We start from the raw sequence: 19,896 nt of genomic DNA, 5'->3' as shown, positions 1-19,896 counted from the left end.
CTGGCTTCTCCGGAGTCTGGTCGGTGTCCTCCATGGCATTGAACACCATGGGCTCCTCGGGGTACTCCACGAGTGGTAAGCTGGGCAGCTCCTCTGGGCCCCTTCGTACTGGTAGGCCTACTAGCTTCTCCGGCGTCTGGTTGGCGTCAGGTCTCCACAGGTATGGCCAGTCCTCGGGGCAGTCACAGGCGGCAGGAGTCTCCCCAGCGGGAGCTAGGGCGCCAGCGTCCAGCCTCTCTGGCGGCCAGGCAGCTTCTGAGCCCTGGGGCTGGGCTTTTATACTTCCTGTCCTGTACTTTGACCTCTGGGGGGGGTGGGCGCAGGCTCCAGTGGCTTCACCCACTTTGACATCCGTAGGGGCTCGTCCCTCTCTGGGGCAGCTGGGAGCCAGGCTGCCTCACTGTACGGTGCTATTGAAACAGCCCGTTTTAAAAGGGTCAGTTTAAACGTTGCTCTCCCTGGTGGAGCTGCTCTCAGCCTAGCTGCGGACTGGAGATCAGGGGCTAGCTTGTGATCTCAGTTATGCCAGAGAAGGCCAGTGCAGCTGCTCTGGATTTATGCTGGAATAACTGGCTGCTGATGTGCTGAGACCATTGCCCATCATGCTGACCGATAATTGTATCACCGTTTCCTTGTGCACCTCGTCTGTCTCCATCTATTGTCTCATGTCCTAGACCAGGGGTGGGCAAACTACAGCCTGCAGGCCAGATCCGGCCCATCAGGGCTTTGTATTGGGCCCATGGGATTACCACCCAAGCCCAGAATCCCATCTCACATAAGAATGGCCATACTGGGTCAGACCATCCCTGGGGCAGGGGGACAGAGGGCTCCAAGTGCTGCCCTCACTTGCAGGCACCGCAGCCAATGGGAGCTTCAGGGTAGGTACCCAGAGGCCGCAGGGACATGGTGCCGGCTGCTTCTGGGGGTGGCGTGAGGCCAGGGCAGGCAGGGACATTGTTTTAGCCCCGCTGCGCACCGCTGCCACCCCGGAGCCGCTCCAGGAAAGCGGCACTGGGCTAGAGCCAGCACCCGAAAAGCCACCGGTAGTCTGCACCCTAACCCCCTCCCTGAGCCCTGTCACACCCTGCACCCCTCCTGCATCCCAATCCCCTGCCCTGATCCCCCTCCCGAACTCTGCACCCCAACCCCCTGCCCTGAGCCCCCACCATACCCCGCACCTCTCCTGCACCCCAACCCCTGCCCTGATCCCCTCCCGCACTCCACACCCACTCCTGCACACCAACCCCCTTCCCTGAGCCCCATCACACCCCGCACCCTAATCTCCTGCCCTGATCCCCTCCCGCACTCCACACCCACTCCTGCACAGCAACCCCCTTCCCTGAGCCCTGTCACACCCCACACCCCTCCTGCACCCCAATCCCCTGCCCTGATCCCCCTCCCGAACTCTGCACCCCAACCCCCTGCCCTGAGCCCCCACCATACCCCGCACCTCTCCTGCACCCCAACCCCTGCCCTGATCCCCCTCCCGCACTCCACATCCACTCCTGCACACCAATCCCCTTCCCTGAGCCCCGTCACACCCCGCACCCCAACCCCTGCCCTGATCCCCCTCCCGCACTCCACACCCACTCCTGCACACCAACCCCCTTCCCTGAGCCCTGTCACACCCCGCATCCCTCCTGCACCCCAATCCCCTGCCCTGATCCCCCTCCGGAACTCTGCACCCCAACCCCCTGCCCTGAGCCCCCACCATACCCCGCACCTCTCCTGCACCCCAACCCCTGCCCTGATCCCCCTTCCGCACTCCACACCCACTCCTGCACACCAACCCCCTTCCCTGAGCCCTGTCACACCCCGCATGCCTCCCACACCCCAACCGCTTGCCCTGAGCCCCCTCCCATACGCCACACCCTCTCCCACACCACACACTCCCTCCAGCACCCTGACACCCTGCCCTAGTCCTACAGTCATTGCCCTGCATGCAATTTCCCCAATCAGATGTGGCCGTTGGGCCAAAAAGTTTGCCCACCCCTGAACTAGGATTTCACTGAAGACAAGTGTTTTTGACATGTTTGAAGATGCTTCACTTAGGAGTAATGAAGTTCTCAGCCTTTGTGCTTCACATACTAACGAAGGTGAAGAGGTGTGATGTTCAGAACAGAGCTGTGTCAGGCACAAGTTGAAATGCAGTCTGTTGCCAGCTTTCTGACCCTCCCCCTCACGTCAGCCAATCGAATGGATTATCACTGCTCTAAAATGGTATCACAAAGATAGGGAGCACTGGTGTGAAATTTAAATGTTATTTAAAATTTTTTTGGGGTGGGGGTAAATAACTTTATACCTGTGAAGTCTGATAAAACAAGGCCATGTGGTTCTGGGTGAGAGGGAAGATCCTTTCATGGATTGAGAACTGGTTAAAAGACAGGGAGCAAAGGGTAGGAATAAATGGTAAATTCTCAGAATGGAGAGGGGTAACTAGTGGTGTTCCCCAAGGGTCAGTTCTAAATGTGAGGTGGCAACATTTGCAGATGATACTAAACTGCTCAAGATAGTTAAGACCAAAGCAGACTGTGAAGAACTTCAAAAAGATCTCACAAAACTAAGTGATTGGGCAACAAAATGGCAAATGAAATTTAATGTGGATAAATGTACAGTAATGCACATTGGAAAAAATAACCCCAACTATACGTACAATATGATGGGGGCTAATTTAGCTACAATTAATCAGGAAAGAGATCTTGGAATCATCGTGGATAGTTCTCTGAAGATGTCCATGCAGTGTGCAGCAGCGGTCAAAAAAGCAAACAGGATGTTAGGAATCATTGAAAAAGAGAGAATAAGAAGGAGACTATCTTATTGCTCTTATATAAATCCATGGTACGCCCACATCTTGAATACCGTGTACAGATGTGGTCTCCTCACCTCAAAAAAGATATTCTAGCACTAGAAAAGGTTCAGAAAAGGGCAACTAAAATGATTAGGGGTTTGGAGAGGGTCCCATATGAGGAAAGATTAAAGAGGCTAGGACTCTTCAGCTTGGAAAAGAGGAGACTAAGGGGGGATATGATAGAGGTCTATAAAATCATGAGTGATGTTGAGAAAGTGGATGAGGAAAAGTTATTTACTTGTCCCCATAATATAAGAACTAGGAGTCACCAAATGAAATTAATAGGCAGCAGATTTAAAACAAATAAAAGGAAGTTCTTCTTCACGCAGACTACAGTCAACTTGTGGAACTCCTTGCCTGAGGAGGTTGTGAAGGCTGGGACTATAACAGGGTTTAAAAGAGAACTGGATAAATTCATGGAGGTTAAGTCCATTAATGGCTATTAGGCAGGATGGGTAAGGAATGGTGTCCCTAGCCCTGGGCCGGTGCAAAGATATTTTGTGCCCTAGGTGAAACTTCCACCTTGCGCCCCCCTCATCCACTCCCTACCACTGCCCACCCCGACTGCCCCCACAGAACCTCCAACCCACCTGCTCCTTGTCCCCCTCCCGGGACCCCTGCCCCTAACTGCCCCCCAAAACCCCACCCACTATCTAAGCCTCCCTTCTCCTTGTCCCTGACTGCCCCCTCCTGAGGACCCCCCCCACCCTAACTTCTCCCCTAGGGCCCTATCCCCTACTTCTCCCCTGACTTCCCTGACCCCTATTCACACCCCCACCTCCAACAGACGCCCAGGACTCCCACACCTATCCAACCACTCCCTGTCCCCTGACTGCCCCCCCGAACCACCGAGCCATCTAACCCCCCGCTCCCTGTCCTTTGACTGCCCCAACCCCTCTCCACACCCCTGCCCCCGACAGGCCCCCCCCCGGAACCTGTGACCAATCTAACCCTCCCGTTTCCTGTCTCCCTGCCCCTGTCCCCAACCCCTTTCCATACCCCTTCCCCTGACATCCCCCCCGAACCACCGACCCATCCACCCCCCTGCTCTCTGTTCCTTGACTGCCCCCTCCAGAGACCCTGTCAGGGTTCCTTCCCCACTCTGAACTCTGGAGTACTAATGTGGGAACCCACATGAAAGACCCCTTAAGCTTATTTTTACCAGCTTAGGTAAAAACTTCCTCAAGGCACAGATTTCTTTCTTGCCTTGGGATCGCTGCCATCACCAAGTGATTTAACCAACAATCAGGGAAAGGACCACTTGGAGTCCTATTCCCCCCACAATATTTCCCCAAGCCTACACCCCCTTTCCTGGGGAAGGTTTGAGCATATATCCTCACCAACTGGTTACAAAGGGACTACAGACCCAACCCCCTGGGTCTCAGAACAATGGAAAAATCAGTCAGATTCTTAAAGAGAAGAATTTTATTTAAAGAGAAAAAGGTAAAAGAATCATCTCTGTAAACTTAGGCTGGTAGTTAACCTTACAGAGTAGCAGAAGTGACAGCTCTGCAAGGTAGTGGCTCAGAGAAGCCATGTGAAGGCTCCCGATCCATCCTCCCTATCCTCTGAAGCCCCCTGCTGCTGCCATCCCAGGTACCACTGCAATAGCACCACAGTGCCGCCGTTCCCCGCACAGATCTCCTTTAAGCCCTGTCCCACTCATCCCAACTTTTTTTGGCAAAACTGGGCATTCGTCCCATTAACTCTTGCCAAAGGATAATCAGCTGGCAAGAGCAAACAGAACAAATGCCCAGTTTTGCCAAAAAAGTGGGGTGCGACCCCTAGCGGGGTGCATAGGAATGTGTGGGTGCAGTGGGAGAGCAGTAACACCAGCCCTGAGCAGAAGGGAGGGCAGGTGGCTGCAGGCTGGTCCCATGCAGGGGGCCTTGGGCCAGCCCCACATGGTGTCCCGTTTTCCCTTTGAGAAAATATGGTCACCTCACTGCTTGTTAAAGCTCTTTTTAAAACTCCCTGCCCCACAGGCCAGCATCTTCACCGCAATGCACCTGGAGGAGGGAGATGTTCCTACAGCTCTCCATCTGCTTCCAGGCCTGGCACTACATTACCCCACTCGGTATTGTGTTGGGTCATTTTGTGAACTGCGCGATTAATCGTGATTCATTTTTTGAATCGCTTGACAGCCCTAAAATAAACCTCTAGATATTAGATACTAAAGGACTGGCAACAGCATGATTATTGGGTAAGATCTGCATTATATATTGACCTGGGTATGGGACTGATCTTGACATTAGAAGAACCATCTGATGAAATTGATTTTAAATAGCCACTCATCATTACGTCTAGTGTCTGGGTTGTGGCAAGGGCTGGGATTCCTAAGGATACTGCATGCCTGACTTCTAGTCAGCCAGTGTGGTGAGGCAGAAGTTTACTTTTGCCACAGGTTTGGTATAGCTTGTGGAAGAATAACCGCCACTTTGGGGTGCATTCGCCCTATTTCTCAGCCCTTTGTCCTGAAGCTGGCATCCTCAGCATGACCCACTGAGGCACAGTGACAGCTGGTGACTGGGGAGCACAGCACAGTCTGCTGGCAGATGGCCACTCATCCACAGCCTAGGGAAAACCCTGTCGTGCCTGGTCTGCATGCACTGTGCCTGCACACACATGCACAGGATAATCAGCCCCTGCAAACCATGTGTTGTGCCACCGCTCCCTGAGGCACACCCTGAATCGCAGCCTGGCCAACACCAGCAAGAGCCAGTGGCCACATGAGCGGAAAGATCTCAGTCCTCCCATCGGCAGAGGATGGCCACGGACACCATTTAGAACATGCACCCACTCAGCCATGCCCTGTGTGCCCATGCTCCACACCCCAACTCTTCAGCGACCCCTCATGCTAATCCTGGCCAGTTCTGCCTTATCCCTGCCTGCAGCCACCAGGTTGCCCTTCCCTAGTTCTGCCACTGCAGTTGCCTGCACATCATAGCGCTGTGCAGCAGAAACCAGCACGCAGGCTGCAGCCCACCTCACAGCACGGCGCCTGTGCTCTGCAGAGAAGCCAGTCAGGGAGGTCACCTCCTCCACCCCACCCCCGTACCCGGCTGGGCCCGGTCTATGGCAGTGCCTGGCAACGGGCAGCTGTTTAATTCCCCAGCATGCTGCCTCCGCCCTGTGATACCACGTGGGTCGTGCAACAAGGGCTGTGGCACCTTTCCCCATGCAATGGCTCTCGGCCTGCTGGCCACACACCCAGGCCACCATGGCAATCGTGTTCCCCACATCTAGAGCCGGGCACCAAAATGAAACCAGCTTGAGCTCCAGAGAAGCAGGGTCCCTGCAGCACCCGCTGGCTCCACAGGGCTCAAGGTGCTCAGCATTTGGCAATCAACATGATGCCCGAGTGTGGCATCTCACTCCGCAGCATTGGCCTCCTCGTGTGCTCACAACCATGGTAACCGCACCCCTGCGCCGGGGACCTGCTTTGCCCTGGGTCCCTTGGGTTATGAGCCTCGTTTAAACACACACAGGTGCCTGCCAGAGCTTAGCACTGGGAGAGCCAGAAGCTGCAGCAGCAGCCTTGTCTGTGACCCAGCATGGCCCTCATGACCAGTGTCTAGCGCAGGAGACAGGAAACGAGCCAGAGGCCAGAACCCAGGTCGGAGTTGAATGCAGAAATCAGGGAAGTGCCAGGACTGGGTTACCTGGTCTGAGTCAAGGCTCAGGACAGGCAAGCACAGAACATCTACCAGCTGCAGCAAACACCGTGAGCAGCTCCTGAACTGCCCCTGCTTAACAGCCATCCGCTGCCTTCTCCAACCAACCAGCTGAAGCCAATCAGGCAGCCTGCTACAGCCAGCTGCACTCGTTAGGTGGCCAGAGCCTGACTGTCTGCTGGGCTCTGGCCAGTGCTGCCCTGCACTGCTCTGTCTGCCATTTGCCTGCATGCTGGGACGTGCTGCACCGGCTTTGTGACCCTGACACTAGCATGAACGTACCTGGGACAGGTGATCCCTGGCCGAGCGCCAGGCATTCCTGGGATCAGTCCGTCATGTGCAATGGAGCTCCTGCCTGTGGATGTCCTCTGTCGGCAGCTCATGAATGCTGTGCTGTGTGCTCAGTGTGGGGCATCTGCTCTCACCTGTGCTGTTCAACGCTCTGCTCCGTGGGCTTGTTGCTGTCTGTGCCAGCCACCACCTGCACCAAGATGGTGCTGTCCCGGAGACCACCACCAGCTCACTCTCTGATCCCGACCCTGCCACGCTGGAGCCTGCCCCCAGCACTGTGCCGTATGCCCCTGCTGCTGCCATTCCCTCCAGAACTGCACTGCCCATGGCCACATCCTGTGTCCAGACAGCAGGTGATGCCCTGTCAGGACCTCGTCAGTCAGAGTCACTTGGGATGGATTCCTTGGGGCTGCCACCCTCCCTTTATTCCCTTCCTCCATCTAGTCAGTCACATACCCCCAGGGTCACCACTGACCGCTCCGGGAGGCAACACTTCGCAGCCCCAGGGCCAGAGTGACAGTGAAGTTGCTGCTCCAGATTGCTGCCATCTGCTCGTGCTACGTGGCCTCCTCTGGCCGGTATTGATATTTCAGCCTGGCCTCTCAGTGGCTGAGCCTCCTGCCGCCTGCCCCCCCACAGCGCCCAGGTGTGTATGCGTTGGAGAGACACATAGTGCTAAGCTCACCCCCCCAGCCTCACCCCCTTCTGCCCCACAGGGCTCTCATCCTGAGCTGCCCATCCTGCCCAATGCATGAGCGGGGGCTGATCTTTCAGAGGTGCTGAGTCTGTTTCACAGATGTTGCTCTTATTTGTCATCCTGGGGGCTCTGCCCTTTGAAAATCTGGCCTGAGGGCAGGATCATGGGTCTGATTTACTCCCCCCATGTAGCCTGTGCTGCTTCCCATAGTATGGGGCACACCGTCTGGTATGCCTTTCCATGGGCACGCAACCCCCATCAGGTTGATCCACCTCCCCACATGTGGCAAAGAAATCTACAGGAGATACAGTGGGGAGTAGGGGAGACACCGCTTGCGGGAGTGCGTTGCCCTCGCTGCAGGGCCAACTGCTCTTTGGTTAAAGCAGAGTTACTCTGCTAGAAGAGCAGCTGCTTTCCAAGTGGTATTTGGGCCATGCATGCTCCAGCCTCCAGGGTGCTACCTGCACGTGGACAAGGATTTTGCTGCAAGCTGAATAATTTGTGGCATTCCACAAAAACCCTTTTTGTTTAGCAGCCCTGCCGCCAAATGTGTCATTAGCAGCAGCACCTAAGCCTGCCCCTTTCCAGCAAACACTGATATGTGACTTTGCCTGTGGAATCTATACCTCCCACTGCACCAGGCTCTGAATCACACAGCACTCAAACAGCCCAGCTGCAGGAGACAAAGGGAAGTGCTGCATGCCAGGGATCTGGATTTGATGGGCTCCTTTAGGGAGCAGGGGAGGTTGCAGCCCTGGCTGAGCCGCATGTAAATTTGCTGAATCATACACGCTCGTTTGTTTCATGTGGAGGAGACAAAGACGGATGAGTGTCCAAATGGACACTTGAGCTCAGAGCTCGAAGCGTGGGACCCTGGGACCTGATTAGGAAACAGGTTTGTGTTCTTGGTTCACAGGATCTGGAGAGTCAGTTTGCTGAGCTTTCAGCACCTCCCTTTCCAGCTTCACACCGGCAGGGTGATACCCAGTGGTGGTGTAGCCATGTCACTCCCAGGATATAGGGGAGGGAATATCTTTTATTGGACCAACGTCTGTTGGAGAGAGAGGCAAGCTTTCAAGCCATACAGAGCTAAGGAAGATAAAAGACATACTTCACCCACCCTGTCTCTCGAATGGTCATGTTCATGATGTATTTTAATTAATATCTGACCTAAATCAGCTCTGCTGAATTCGGTCACCAGGGCCCCAGCTACTCCTGGCACCTAGGGCTGGGTGCACAGCTCACGTCAGCCAAAGAGGACCAAGCCCTCAACATGCATCAGAAGCAGGGCTTGTCCCAGCCATCATGGAAATGCAGCAGCCTCTTAGCAGTGCTCAACGTTCCCACAGCTGATACCATGCAGCCTTCTGTGAGCAAAGCCCGGTGCACATGCCCCAAGTGACGTGTGCCTCACAGAGTCACCGGGCTGCGCCCCCAGGGCCTGCAGGCTGATGGCTGCAGGGATGTGCCACCAGACACTGGAGAACATGGGCTCCCAGAATACCAGCCCTTTTGTTTCCAGCTCCCCTGGCAGCCCCGGGGCCCACATCCACCACACATGACCTAAGCTAGCCCTGCCAAGTTCTGCTTGCCTGGTCTTTCCCCTTGCATCAGCCCACAAGCAGACAGAATCTAATCTCTGCATGAGCTGCAGGCGGCTGGCAGCGTTTCCCCAAGAGACAGTCACAGAGACTGGCCCCCAGGGCTAGCATGCCCGTGCAATCCTACGCTGCAGGCAGCCCTGGCTGGAGAAGGCACCTGCCTGGACTCAGAGATGTGGGCCTGAGTCAGCCCCTTAGTGAGATCCCAGCCTACCAAACCAGAGCTCACCTCACATGGCATGTAAAGACCGTGAGAAGCTCACAGTCCCCTGCACCAGGGTCAGTAAAACCCTCAGCCAAAGGTCACGACAGCCCCAGGCTCACCCGACAGCATGACTCAGTGCTGGATGAGGCAGGAGAGCGGGGAGATGGCCAGGAGTCTGTGCACTGACTTAGCCAGGATCCTCTCTTCTTCCCCCAGAGAACTAGGGACACAATGGGGGGCGCTAGAAGCCATGGCTCAGAGCACCTTGGGGTGACCTTCTCTGTCCCCCAGCAAAGGCCTCAATGGGACCCCCCGGAGCAGGCTAGAAGGGTGCAGGCAAGAGTCAGTTAACACCTGCTCTCAGCGGGAACCCATGTGGCCCAAATTAATCTCCTTGACCAGGACGGAGGAGCAGGGGGGAGCTGGTATGTATGCAGGCTGCCCCAACAACCCACAGGGAAGGGGCTTTATGTCCACGTGCTCAGGGTTCTCAGAGAGCGGGACTGACGCATGGCCCCTTGCTGCAGCCCGCACACAGTGACGCTGTGACAGTATTGGTTTTCTCACAGCCAGGGCTAGACAGAAGCAAACAGCGTGTAATGTAATATTTTTCTATATAATAGGATTGGTAGCTGTTGCTTATTGTCAACCAAAGCACCATTTCTGTTCAGAAGCCCAGAGGGTGCGTGGCTAGGATCCCTTTGTTCTGTACAACAGCATTAGATATTAGCTTCATGTCAGCAAAGGACTGATTCCACGTAGAAGATTTCACTGCTCGGAGATTCTCTCTCACTCGCTCAAATGCCTGCGTTGGACAAAGAAACACACAGTCACTTTCTTGTATTAAACCACTTCCTGTAACTCTGGAGTAATCAGACCTAGGAAGGGATTTTACATGCAGTGGGCCAAGCTTTCAGTACTGGCTCCATGCAGTGTCGGCTCCAGGCACTAGCACTCCAAGCGTGTGCCTGGGGTGGCAAGCCGCGGGTATGGGGGGGCAGGGGGCGGGCGCCCTGCCAGTCCCTGCGAGGGCGGCAGTCAGGCAGCCTTCAGCGGTGCACCTGCGGGAGGTCCACCTGTCCCACGGATTCGGCGGCAATTCAGCGGCAGGTACATAAAATCTTCGAGACCGGTGACCTCCCACAGGCAAGCCACCGAAGGCGGCCTGCCTGCCATACATGGGGCAGCAAAAAAACTAAAGCCGCCCCTGGCTCCATGTACATACAACAAGCAGACACTATCATTGTGCAGCCGCACATGTATTCGGTCAGAAATCCCCTTGATGCTCTGATACCAGAGATCAGTTGTGATGGAGCAGGGACTGTCTGTGGGGGGGACGGGAGAGCCAGGGATGACTTTAGGTGAAGGACAGGACCTAAGCCTGTAACCTGAGCCAGGTAGGGGGGAGGGGGTCAGCACCTTTGCCCGGGAAGCTGGACAAAGGAAGGGGCCGGCTGGAGGGAGTTAGTTCAGTTTTCGGTTTTGGGCTGGGTGGTTGGAATTCAGGGAATCCCAAGCTGGGAACTAAGCTTCCTGAACCCCCAGAAGGACTTGATTGAGGGGTCCTGACTGTGCCTACAAGCTCTGCTGTAGCCTGCGTTCCTGTTGTCCAATAAACCTTCTGTTTTACTGGCTGGCTAAGAGTCACTGTGGGTCCCAGGAAGAGGGGTGCAGGGCCGGACTCCCCCACACTCTGTGACAACTGGTGGTAGAGGTGGGATCTACTGCACCCCGTCGACAGCGCTTCCTGCAGTAAGTGACTGGGGAGCAGTAAAACGAAGGGGTGACTAATCCCTGGGAGTGTGTGCCCAGTGAGAAGGACTTTGCAGTAACAGGGTCCCCCGGGGGATTGCAGCGAGCGGTCCCAGGGGCAAAGGAGTCGGCAGCTCGACCCTGGCAGAGAGGTGGTGACCTCAAGAAGGGCTGGTGCACTAGGGGTCCCCCTGGAAACCGTGGGGAGTGGCGAGCACCCCAGCCTGTGAGTGGCCAGCAGGAAGATGTATGCCAAGCAGCGCAAGTGTGACCTGATGGAGCTGTGCAAGCAGAGGGGGCTGCGCCCGGGGAGGCTCACCAAAGACCAGCTGATTGCCTGGCTGGAGGAGGGAGATCACTTTAATGAACTGATCCGTCTCTGAGGGAGGGAGCTTGGCAGATGCAGCACAGGCACCAGTGTCTGTCCCCGCTGGGAGTGGTCAGCCGGCGGCTGAGGGCTTCCTGAGACCCCCCATTCCTATGCCGAGGGGAAGGGCGGGGAGGAGCCCAGCGAATACCAAGGACACCGTGACACCCCCGGCCAGCAGGGGATCCTCCTGGCGAAGCTCACCCCCCAGCAGGGGATCGTCCCGGTGGTGCTCAGCATCCGTGGAGCGGAAGCAGCTGGAATGGGAGAGAGAGCTAAAACTGAGAGAGCTGGAGGATCGTGAGAGACAGAGAGAACATGAGGAGAGACAAAGACAGCAGGAACTGGAGGAGAAAGAGAGACAGCATCATCATGAGCTGGAACTGGCGAGGCTGAGGGGCAGCGGGGCCCCTGGCTGCGGTAAGTGAGGGGGGGCCCAGGACTGCGCGGAGCTTTGAGAAGTGCATCCTGGCCCAGCGTATGGAGGGGGAGGACATGGATGACTTCCTGGATGCCTTTGAGACGGCCTGCGAGCTGCACCAGGTAGATCCTGCGGACAGGTTCCAGGTTCTCACCCCCTTACTGGACCCCAAGGCCGTGGCATTGTACCACCAGCTGGGAGAGGAGGAGAAAGGGAACTACGAACTATTCAAGCAGGCCCTACTGTGTGAGTTTGGGCTGACTCCTGAGATGTACCGGGAGAGGTTCCGGAGTCAGGATAAACCCCCTGAGGTCTCATATCTGCAACTGGCCGTCCGCATGGAGGGATACGCCAGCAAGTGGACAGATGGGGCCCAGATGAAGGGGGACGTGGTTAAACTGCTGGTACTGGAACAACTGTATGAGCGGTGCCCATCCGACCTGAGGCTGTGGTTGAGGGACCAAAAGCCAGAGAACCCGCGACATGCAGGGCAGCTGGCCGATGAGTTTGTGAAGAGCCGGTCGGGGGGTAGCAGGGAGGAGTCCCAAAGGAACAGGCCCACCGCGATGCAGAGAGAGAGTCATCCTGGGACCTCCCAAAGGGGGAATAGGGAGAACCCCCTCCCAAGGGGAACTCCCAGCATCAGGAACAACCGACCGGTTCGAGGGGACCAACAGGACATGAGCTGCTATCAATGTGGCCAGAGGGGCCACATACGGTCCCAGTACCCCAGGCTCAAGGATAGACTGAACAGACTGACCCCACACCGGGTTAACTTGGTAGAGACCCAGCTGGACGAGGGGCAGTGTTCCCAGGAAAGGGAGGCTGGCCACGTACTGCCTGCAAAGGATGGAGGAGGGCCCCAGGTCAGCTCCTCTGGGGGGGCTGGATGCTCCAGGCTCCGGGTTTTTGGTTTACAGGGTGGGTGCGGGGCTGCCCCTCCGGCAAGAGTGCCTTGTTCCCCTGGAGGTAGATGGGAGGAAAGTCACTGGGTACTGGGACACGGGCGCAGAGGTGACGCTGGCCCGGCCTGAGGTGGTGGCCTCAGATCGGATGGTGCCCGACACCTACCTGACCCTGATGGGCGTGGGTGGGACCCCATTCAAGGTGCCCATGGTGAGGGTACACCTGAAGTGGGGGGCCAAGGTGGGCCCCAAGGACATGGGGGTACACCCACATTTGCCCACAGAAGTGTTAATGGGGGAGGACCTGGAGGTCTGGCTCAGCAACACCCAGGATGCCCTGGTCGTGACCCATAGTCAGAGTCGGCGAAGGGCACTGCGCCCTGACAATGGGGAAGGTACTTTGCCTGAGGCGCAGGACTCTAACCTGGTGGGGAGGGAATGCCCAGGGACACGACTCAGAGAGGCTGCGGCCTCAGACCCAGCCAGCGAGAGAGAGCAGGTCCCCATCCCTGTCCCAGCTGCTGAGTTCCAGGCCAAGTTGCAGAAAGATCCCTCCTTGCGGAAGCCCAGGGACCGGGCTGACCTCAGTGCGGTACAGACCATGAGGAGAGGTTGCAAGGAGAGGTTCCTGTGGGAGAAGGGGTTCCTGTACCGAGAATGGGCTCCCCCAGGGGAAGGAGAGTCATGGGGGATCAGGAGGCAGCTGGTGGTTCCCCAAAACTTTCGCCACAAGCTACTGTACCTGGCCCATGACATCCCTCTCGCAGGACACCAGGGAATCCGTCACACCAGGCAGAGGCTGCTACAGAACTTTTACTGGCCTGGGGTCTTTACCCATGTCCGACAGTACTGTCAATCCTGTGACCCCTGCCAGAGGGTGGGGAAGGCCCGGGACAAGGGGAAAGCAGCTTTGAGGCCTTTACCCATCATAGAAGAACCTTTCCAGAAGGTGGCCATGGACATAGTGGGACCTCTCAGCAAGACGACCCGGTCGGGGAAGAAATACATCCTGGTGGTGGTGGATTTCGCCACTCGCTACCCTGAGGCGGTGGCCTTGTCCTCTATCGAAGCAGACACCGTGGCAGATGAACTGCTGACCATTTTCAGCCGTATAGGCTTCCCCAAGGAAGTCTTAACGGACCAAGGGTCCAACTTCATGTCAGCCCTGCTCCGGTGCTCGTGGGAGAAATGTAGGGTCCGGCACAACTGGGCCTCAGTGTATCATTCCCAGTCTTACGGGCTGATAGAAAGGTTCAACGGGACGCTGAAGATGATGCTAAAAACATTTATGAACCAGCACCTGCAGGACTGGGACAAGTACTTACCTCACCTGCTGTTTGCATACAGGGAGGTACCCCAGGAATCTACTGGGTTTTCGCCTTTCCAACTGTTATATGGGAGGCAGATAAGGGGGCCCCTGGACCTGATGAGAGACGAATGGGAGGGGAAGGCCACTCCCAAGGGAGAGTCAGTGGTGGAGTATGTCCTGACCTTCTGGGAAAGACTTGCCGAGCTCATGGGCCTGGCCAGGGAGAATGTGGCCTGAGCCCAGAGGAAGCAGAAGGTCTGGTATGACCGCACGGCACGGGCCTGCGCCTTCGCCACTGGGGATCAGGTGATGGTTCTCATCCCCGTGAGAAAGAACAAACTCCAGGCTGCCTGGGAAGGGCCCTTCAAGGTTATCAAGCAACTGAATGAGGTAAACTATGTGGTGGAGCTGTCAAACCAGGCGCACCACCGCCGGGTGTACCATGTGAATATGATGAAGCCATACTATGACAGGGGAAATGTGGTGTTGGCCGCGTGTGGACACTGGGAGGAGCAGGGAGATGACCCTTTAGTGGATCTCTTCTCTGGGACAAAAGCTGGTTCCTCCCTGGAGGCAATTCCCCTCTGTGATCAGCTGACCCTGGCCCAGCACGCTGAGATCAGAGGGGTGCTGCATCTATACCGACAGTTGTTTTCCAAACAGCCTGGACACACTAATTTGACTGTCCACCGGGTGGAGACCGGGTCACATCCCCCTATAAGATGCTCCCCTTTTCGGGTCACTGGTAAAACTGCCCAGGATCTTGAAAGAGAGGTCAGGGACATGCTGGCTTTGGGGGTGATCCAGCCGTCTTCCAGCCCTTGGGCCTCGCCAGTGGTGCTAGTCCCCAAGAAGGATGGGTCAATCCGGTTCTGTGTGGACTACCGATAGCTCAATGCCATCACCGTATCTGATGCCTACCCTATGCTCAGGCCTGACGAGCTCCTAGACAAGCTGGGAGGTGCTCGGTACCTCACCACTATGGATCTTACCAAAGGCTACTGGCAAGTGCCGCTGGATGCAGATGCCAGGCTGAAATCGGCCTTTATCACCCCTCTGGGGCTCTACGAGTTTCTGACCCTGCCCTTCAGCCTCAAGGGAGCACCGGCCACCTTCCAGCACCTGGTGGATCAGCTACTGCGGGGGATGGAGAGTTTTGCCGTGGCGTATATTGACGACATCTGCGTCTTCAGCCAGACCTGGGAGGACCACATGTCCCAGGTTAAACAAGTGCTGGACCGACTCCGGAAGGCTGGGTTAACCGTAAAGGCTGAGAAGTGCAAGGTGGGGATGGCTGAAGTATCTTACCTGGGCCATCAGGTGGGGAGCGGCTGCCTAAAGCCGGAACCAGCCAAGGTGGAAGTGATCAGAGACTGGCCTGCTCCCCAAACCAAGAAGCAGGTCCAGGCCTTTAATGGGATGGTGGGGTACTATCGAAGGTTCGTGCCCCACTTTAGCGCCATAGCAGGCCCCATCACTGAACTGTGCAAGAAGGGGAAGCCAGACAAGGTGGTCTGGACCGAGCAGTGCCAGCAGGCTCTCTGGGCACTGAAGGAGGCTCTGGTTAGTAGCCCAGTTCTGGCAAACCCAGACTTTAAGAAGCCCTTTATGGTGTTCACTGATGCCTCAGACACGGGACTGGGAGCGGTGTTAATGCAGGAGGATGAAAAGGGGTAGAGACACCCTATCATGTACCTGAGCAAGAAGTTGCTATCCCAGGAGCAGGACTATGCGGCCATCGAGAAGGAATGCCTGGCCATGGTGTGGGCCCTTAAGAAACTGGAGCCATATCTCTTTGGGCGACACTTCACCGTGTACACAGACCACTCTCCCCTGACCTGGCTGCACCAGATGAAAGGAGCCAACGCCAAGCTCCTGAGGTGGAGCCTGCTCCTGCAGGACTATGACATGGACGTGGTCCATGTGAAGGGAAGTGCCAACCTGACAGCGGATGCGTTGTCCCAGAGAGGGGGCCCTGAACTTCCCCAGGTCACTGGGCATTGACCCCGCTCAGTTCAGTCTTGAAGGGGGGAGAGATGTGATGCAGTAGGGACTGTCTGCGTGGGTGATGGGAGAGCCAGGGATGTCTTTAGGTGAAGGACAGGACCTAAGCCTGTAACCTAAGCCAGGTAGGGGGGAGGGGGTCAGCACCTTTGCCCGGGAAGCTGGACAAAGGAAGGGGCCGGCTGGAGGGAGTTAGTTCAGTTTTCAGTTTTGGGTTGGGTGGTTGGAATTCAGGGAATTCCAAGCTGGGAACTAAGCTTCCTGAACCCCCAGAAGGACTTGATTGAGGGGTCCTGCTTGTGCCTACAAGTTCTGCTGTAACCTGCGTTCCTGTTGTCCAATAAACTTTCTGTTTTACTGGCTGGCTGAGAGTCACTGTGAGTCCCAAGAAGAGGGGTGCAGGGCTGGACTCCTCCATACTCCGTGACATCAGTCACCTCCTTTAGCCAGTGCAATGCTTGTGACAGGAGCTAGAGTCCCTGAGCTGGACATGGAGAGATTCAGAATTCACACCTTGAGCTGTTACAGTGACACTAACGACAGAGAAACCGAAGCCAGTGTCACAGGTCAGTGCAACCGCACTTGTATTCCCCTTCCATGGTACGTACGGTAATAGGGTGACCAGGTGTTTGGTTTTTTACCAAAAAGTCCAGTCAACAGTGCTACCTGGCTAAGGCAGGCTAGTCCCTACCTGCTCTGACACCGCGCTGCGCCACAGAAGTGGGGGGCCACGGGGCTCCACATGTTACACACGCCCTGAGCACCGGCTCCGCACTCCCATTGGTCAGGAACAGGCCAATGGGAACTGAGGGGGAGTGCCTGCAGACGTGAGCTGTGCAGAGCCGCCTGCATGCCTCTGCCTAGGAGTTGGACCTGCTGCTGGCCGCTCCAGCTGCTGGTGCGACAGATCAACACCCCTCACGTAGCCACAGCCCCACACAGGCCGTGCGACAGATCAACGCCCCTCATGTAGCCACGGCCCCGCACAGGCCATGCGACAGATCAACAACACCCCTCACGTAGCCACAGCCCCACACAGCCGTGCGACAGATCAACACCCCTCACACAGCCATGGCCCTGCACAGGCCATGTGACAGATCAACGCCCCTCACGTAGCCATGGCCCCACACAGGCCATGCGACAGATCAACACCCCTCACGTAGCCACAGCCCCACACAGGCGTGCGACAGATCAACACCCCTCATGCAGCCATGGCCCTGCACAGGCCATGTGACAGATCAACGCCCCTCATGTAGCCACGGCCCCGCACAGGCCGTGCGACAGATCAACAACACCCCTCACGTAGCCACAGCCCCACACAGCCGTGCGACAGATCAACACCCCTCACACAGCCATGGCCCTGCACAGGCCATGTGACAGATCAAAGCCCCTCATGTAGCCACAGCCCCACACAGGCCATGCGACAGATCAACACCCCTCACGTAGCAACAGCCCCACACAGGCCGTGCGACAGATCAACGCCCCTCATGTAGCCACGGCCCCGCACAGGCCGTGCGACAGATCAACAACACCCCTCACGTAGCCACAGCCCCACACAGCCGTGCGACAGATCAACACCCCTCACACAGCCATGGCCTTGCACAGGCCATGTGACAGATCAACGCCCCTCACGTAGCCATGGCCCCACACAGGCCATGCGACAGATCAACACCCCTCACGTAGCCACAGCCCCACACAGGCCATGCGACAGATCAACACCCCTCACGTAGCCACAGCCCTGCACAGACCATGCGACAGATCAACACCCCTCACGTAGCCACAGCCCCACACAGCCGTGCGACAGATCAACACCCCTCACGTAGCCACAGCCCCACACAGGCGTGCGACAGATCAACACCCCTCACACAGCCACGGCCCTGCACAGGCCATGTGACAGATCAACACCCCTCACGTAGCCACAGCCCCACATAGGCGTGCGACAGATCAACACCCCTCACGTAGCCACAGCCCCACATAGGCGTGCGACAGATCAACACCCCTCATGCAGCCACAGCCCTGCACAGACCATACGACAGATCAACACCCCTCACGTAGCTACGGCCCTGCACAGGCCACGTGGCAGATCAACACCGAGCTCGTGGGGGCCGAGGCAGCATATTGTACATGGGTGCTGGGCGCATGGAGGGCATGCAGGGCTCTCATGCAGGGCGCCCAAGGCATGCGGCGGGGATGGCCTCAGGGCACATGGAAAGCAGATGGAGAGATGCCCAGGAGGCCACACAGGCTGTACAGGGTGTGCACGGGGGAGCTAAAGGCACGTGGGGGGACATGTGGGGCTCTCATGCAGGGGGCCCAGGGCCTGCCCAGGGGGCTCACGCACACTGGCCACACAGGGCTTTCTTGCAGGGACTGGCAGCAAGCTGACAGCAGGGCTTGCGTGTTGACAAGCCCATACGCCTGCCACAGCGAGTGAACCAAACCCGGTCCCTCAGCCACCTGTAGCCTACCTCATGGCTCCATGTTTGACATAAGAGCTTCTCGTGCTCAGCAGTGGGTTGTCCCAGAGACAGAGAGCGGCTGGCCCTGCAGAGACAAGACGGTGGCCGTGAGGGGAGGCCACAGGGACAGGATTTTGTGAGTGCAGAAGATGTACTTGTCAGAACGGGTCTGAGCAGCCCAGTCATAGAGCATCATCCCAAAGCGACCGGGTTCCAGAGGACAGGAGTGGACTGCCCTGCTTCCCTGGGCCCTTCCCTAGAGAATAAGCCCTGCGTGCAGGTGTGGCATGTCCCGCTCACCCCGGCGCCAGCGGCTGGGATCCGACCGTGTATTAGAGACGCCCGACCAGGTGAGCGAAGGCACATTCCTGGCTTTCGAGGGAAACGGGGTCTCACTCCATTTTGTTTGGCTTCCCAGGTGCTACAGGCACAAGCAGCTCTCCTGCCACAGTGCTCTCTGCACTGGCTCCTGGGGTAGACAATCTATTGGGGCAGGGAAGGCTGCACTAGCAGCACGTGCCCACAAGCTCCTTCCACAGCCGGGGAGGGTCAGCCTAAGCCAAGCGGTGGGCAGCCCAGGCCAGGAATGGGGTTCCCAAGCACTCGCTCTCCTCTGCTAGCCGCACGTACCTGGAGATCACCACAGCCATGGCATAGATATCAATGGCAGCGTCGGCCACGCGTTTCAGATGAAACTGTTGGTCTGGTAGAAGAGACTTTAGTGAGAGGGGGCGCGTGTCCACATGCGTGTGTTACGTTACTGAAAACTAACAGCAGCTCAGCAGAACTTGTACGGAAGCCAGCGAACTGGCTCTCACCACACAGATACATCAGCAGGCCAGAAACTGCTACAATGACCCTCCCACCGACTGGAGACCCTGGGTGGGGATATGATGCCGCCGGAGCCTGGCACGGGGAGCTCACTTGGCTGACTGGCTCTAACACACAGACTTATGGAGCGTTCTCCTGAGCCAAATGCAGCCCCAGCCCCCAAAGAATTAAATAAACCGACAGACCCACCGGCCAATCACTTCTGGTGCCCCTGTGGGGTCCTGGCTCCCGGGTGTTAATGAAACGTCATGTGCATGCTGAGGGCAGGGTATGAATAGTGTACAGCTGTTCAGGAGGCCATCAGGGTCAGGGCTGCATGACGCTGACCAGGACACAGACCCTGGCCAGCAGAGCTTTGTGGTGGCTTTTGGCTGCAGAGCAGGCACACAGGGCCACTCGGACACCCCAGCTGCACCGCAGTCCTGCAGCCCAGCGACGCTCCAGGCTGGCATGGGGGGAGCTTTCACCCTGGCGTGCTGCAGTGAGGAGACCCACATCAATCCCCAAGGGATGCATGCCACCTAGGTCTGTA

The 19,896-nt window shown here is 57.1% G+C and overlaps 1 protein-coding gene across 4 annotated transcripts in view; it reads right to left on the bottom strand.

Annotated features, from left to right (window-relative positions):
* Positions 1–8,668: 8,668 nt before the first annotated feature.
* The window catches only part of ACADVL (acyl-CoA dehydrogenase very long chain), a 64,569-nt gene continuing 53,341 nt past the window's right edge, over positions 8,669–19,896 (bottom strand). For all 4 annotated transcript variants that reach the window (XM_030575849.1, XM_030575850.1, XM_030575852.1 and 1 more), the window contains 3 exons: positions 19,164–19,236; positions 18,543–18,618; positions 8,669–10,121 (listed from right to left, as the gene is read on the bottom strand). In XM_030575849.1, coding sequence (XP_030431709.1) covers positions 9,984–10,121; positions 18,543–18,618; positions 19,164–19,236 — 287 coding nt within the window. In that variant the 3' untranslated portion in view covers positions 8,669–9,983. The remainder of the gene's footprint in view (positions 10,122–18,542; positions 18,619–19,163; positions 19,237–19,896) is intronic.

Source organism: Gopherus evgoodei, chromosome 9, assembly GCF_007399415.2.
Source record: "Gopherus evgoodei ecotype Sinaloan lineage chromosome 9, rGopEvg1_v1.p, whole genome shotgun sequence".
Lineage (NCBI taxonomy): Eukaryota > Metazoa > Chordata > Testudines > Testudinidae > Gopherus > Gopherus evgoodei.
Note: the sequence above shows the minus strand (reverse complement) of the source record. Positions and strands in the feature narration are given on the sequence as shown.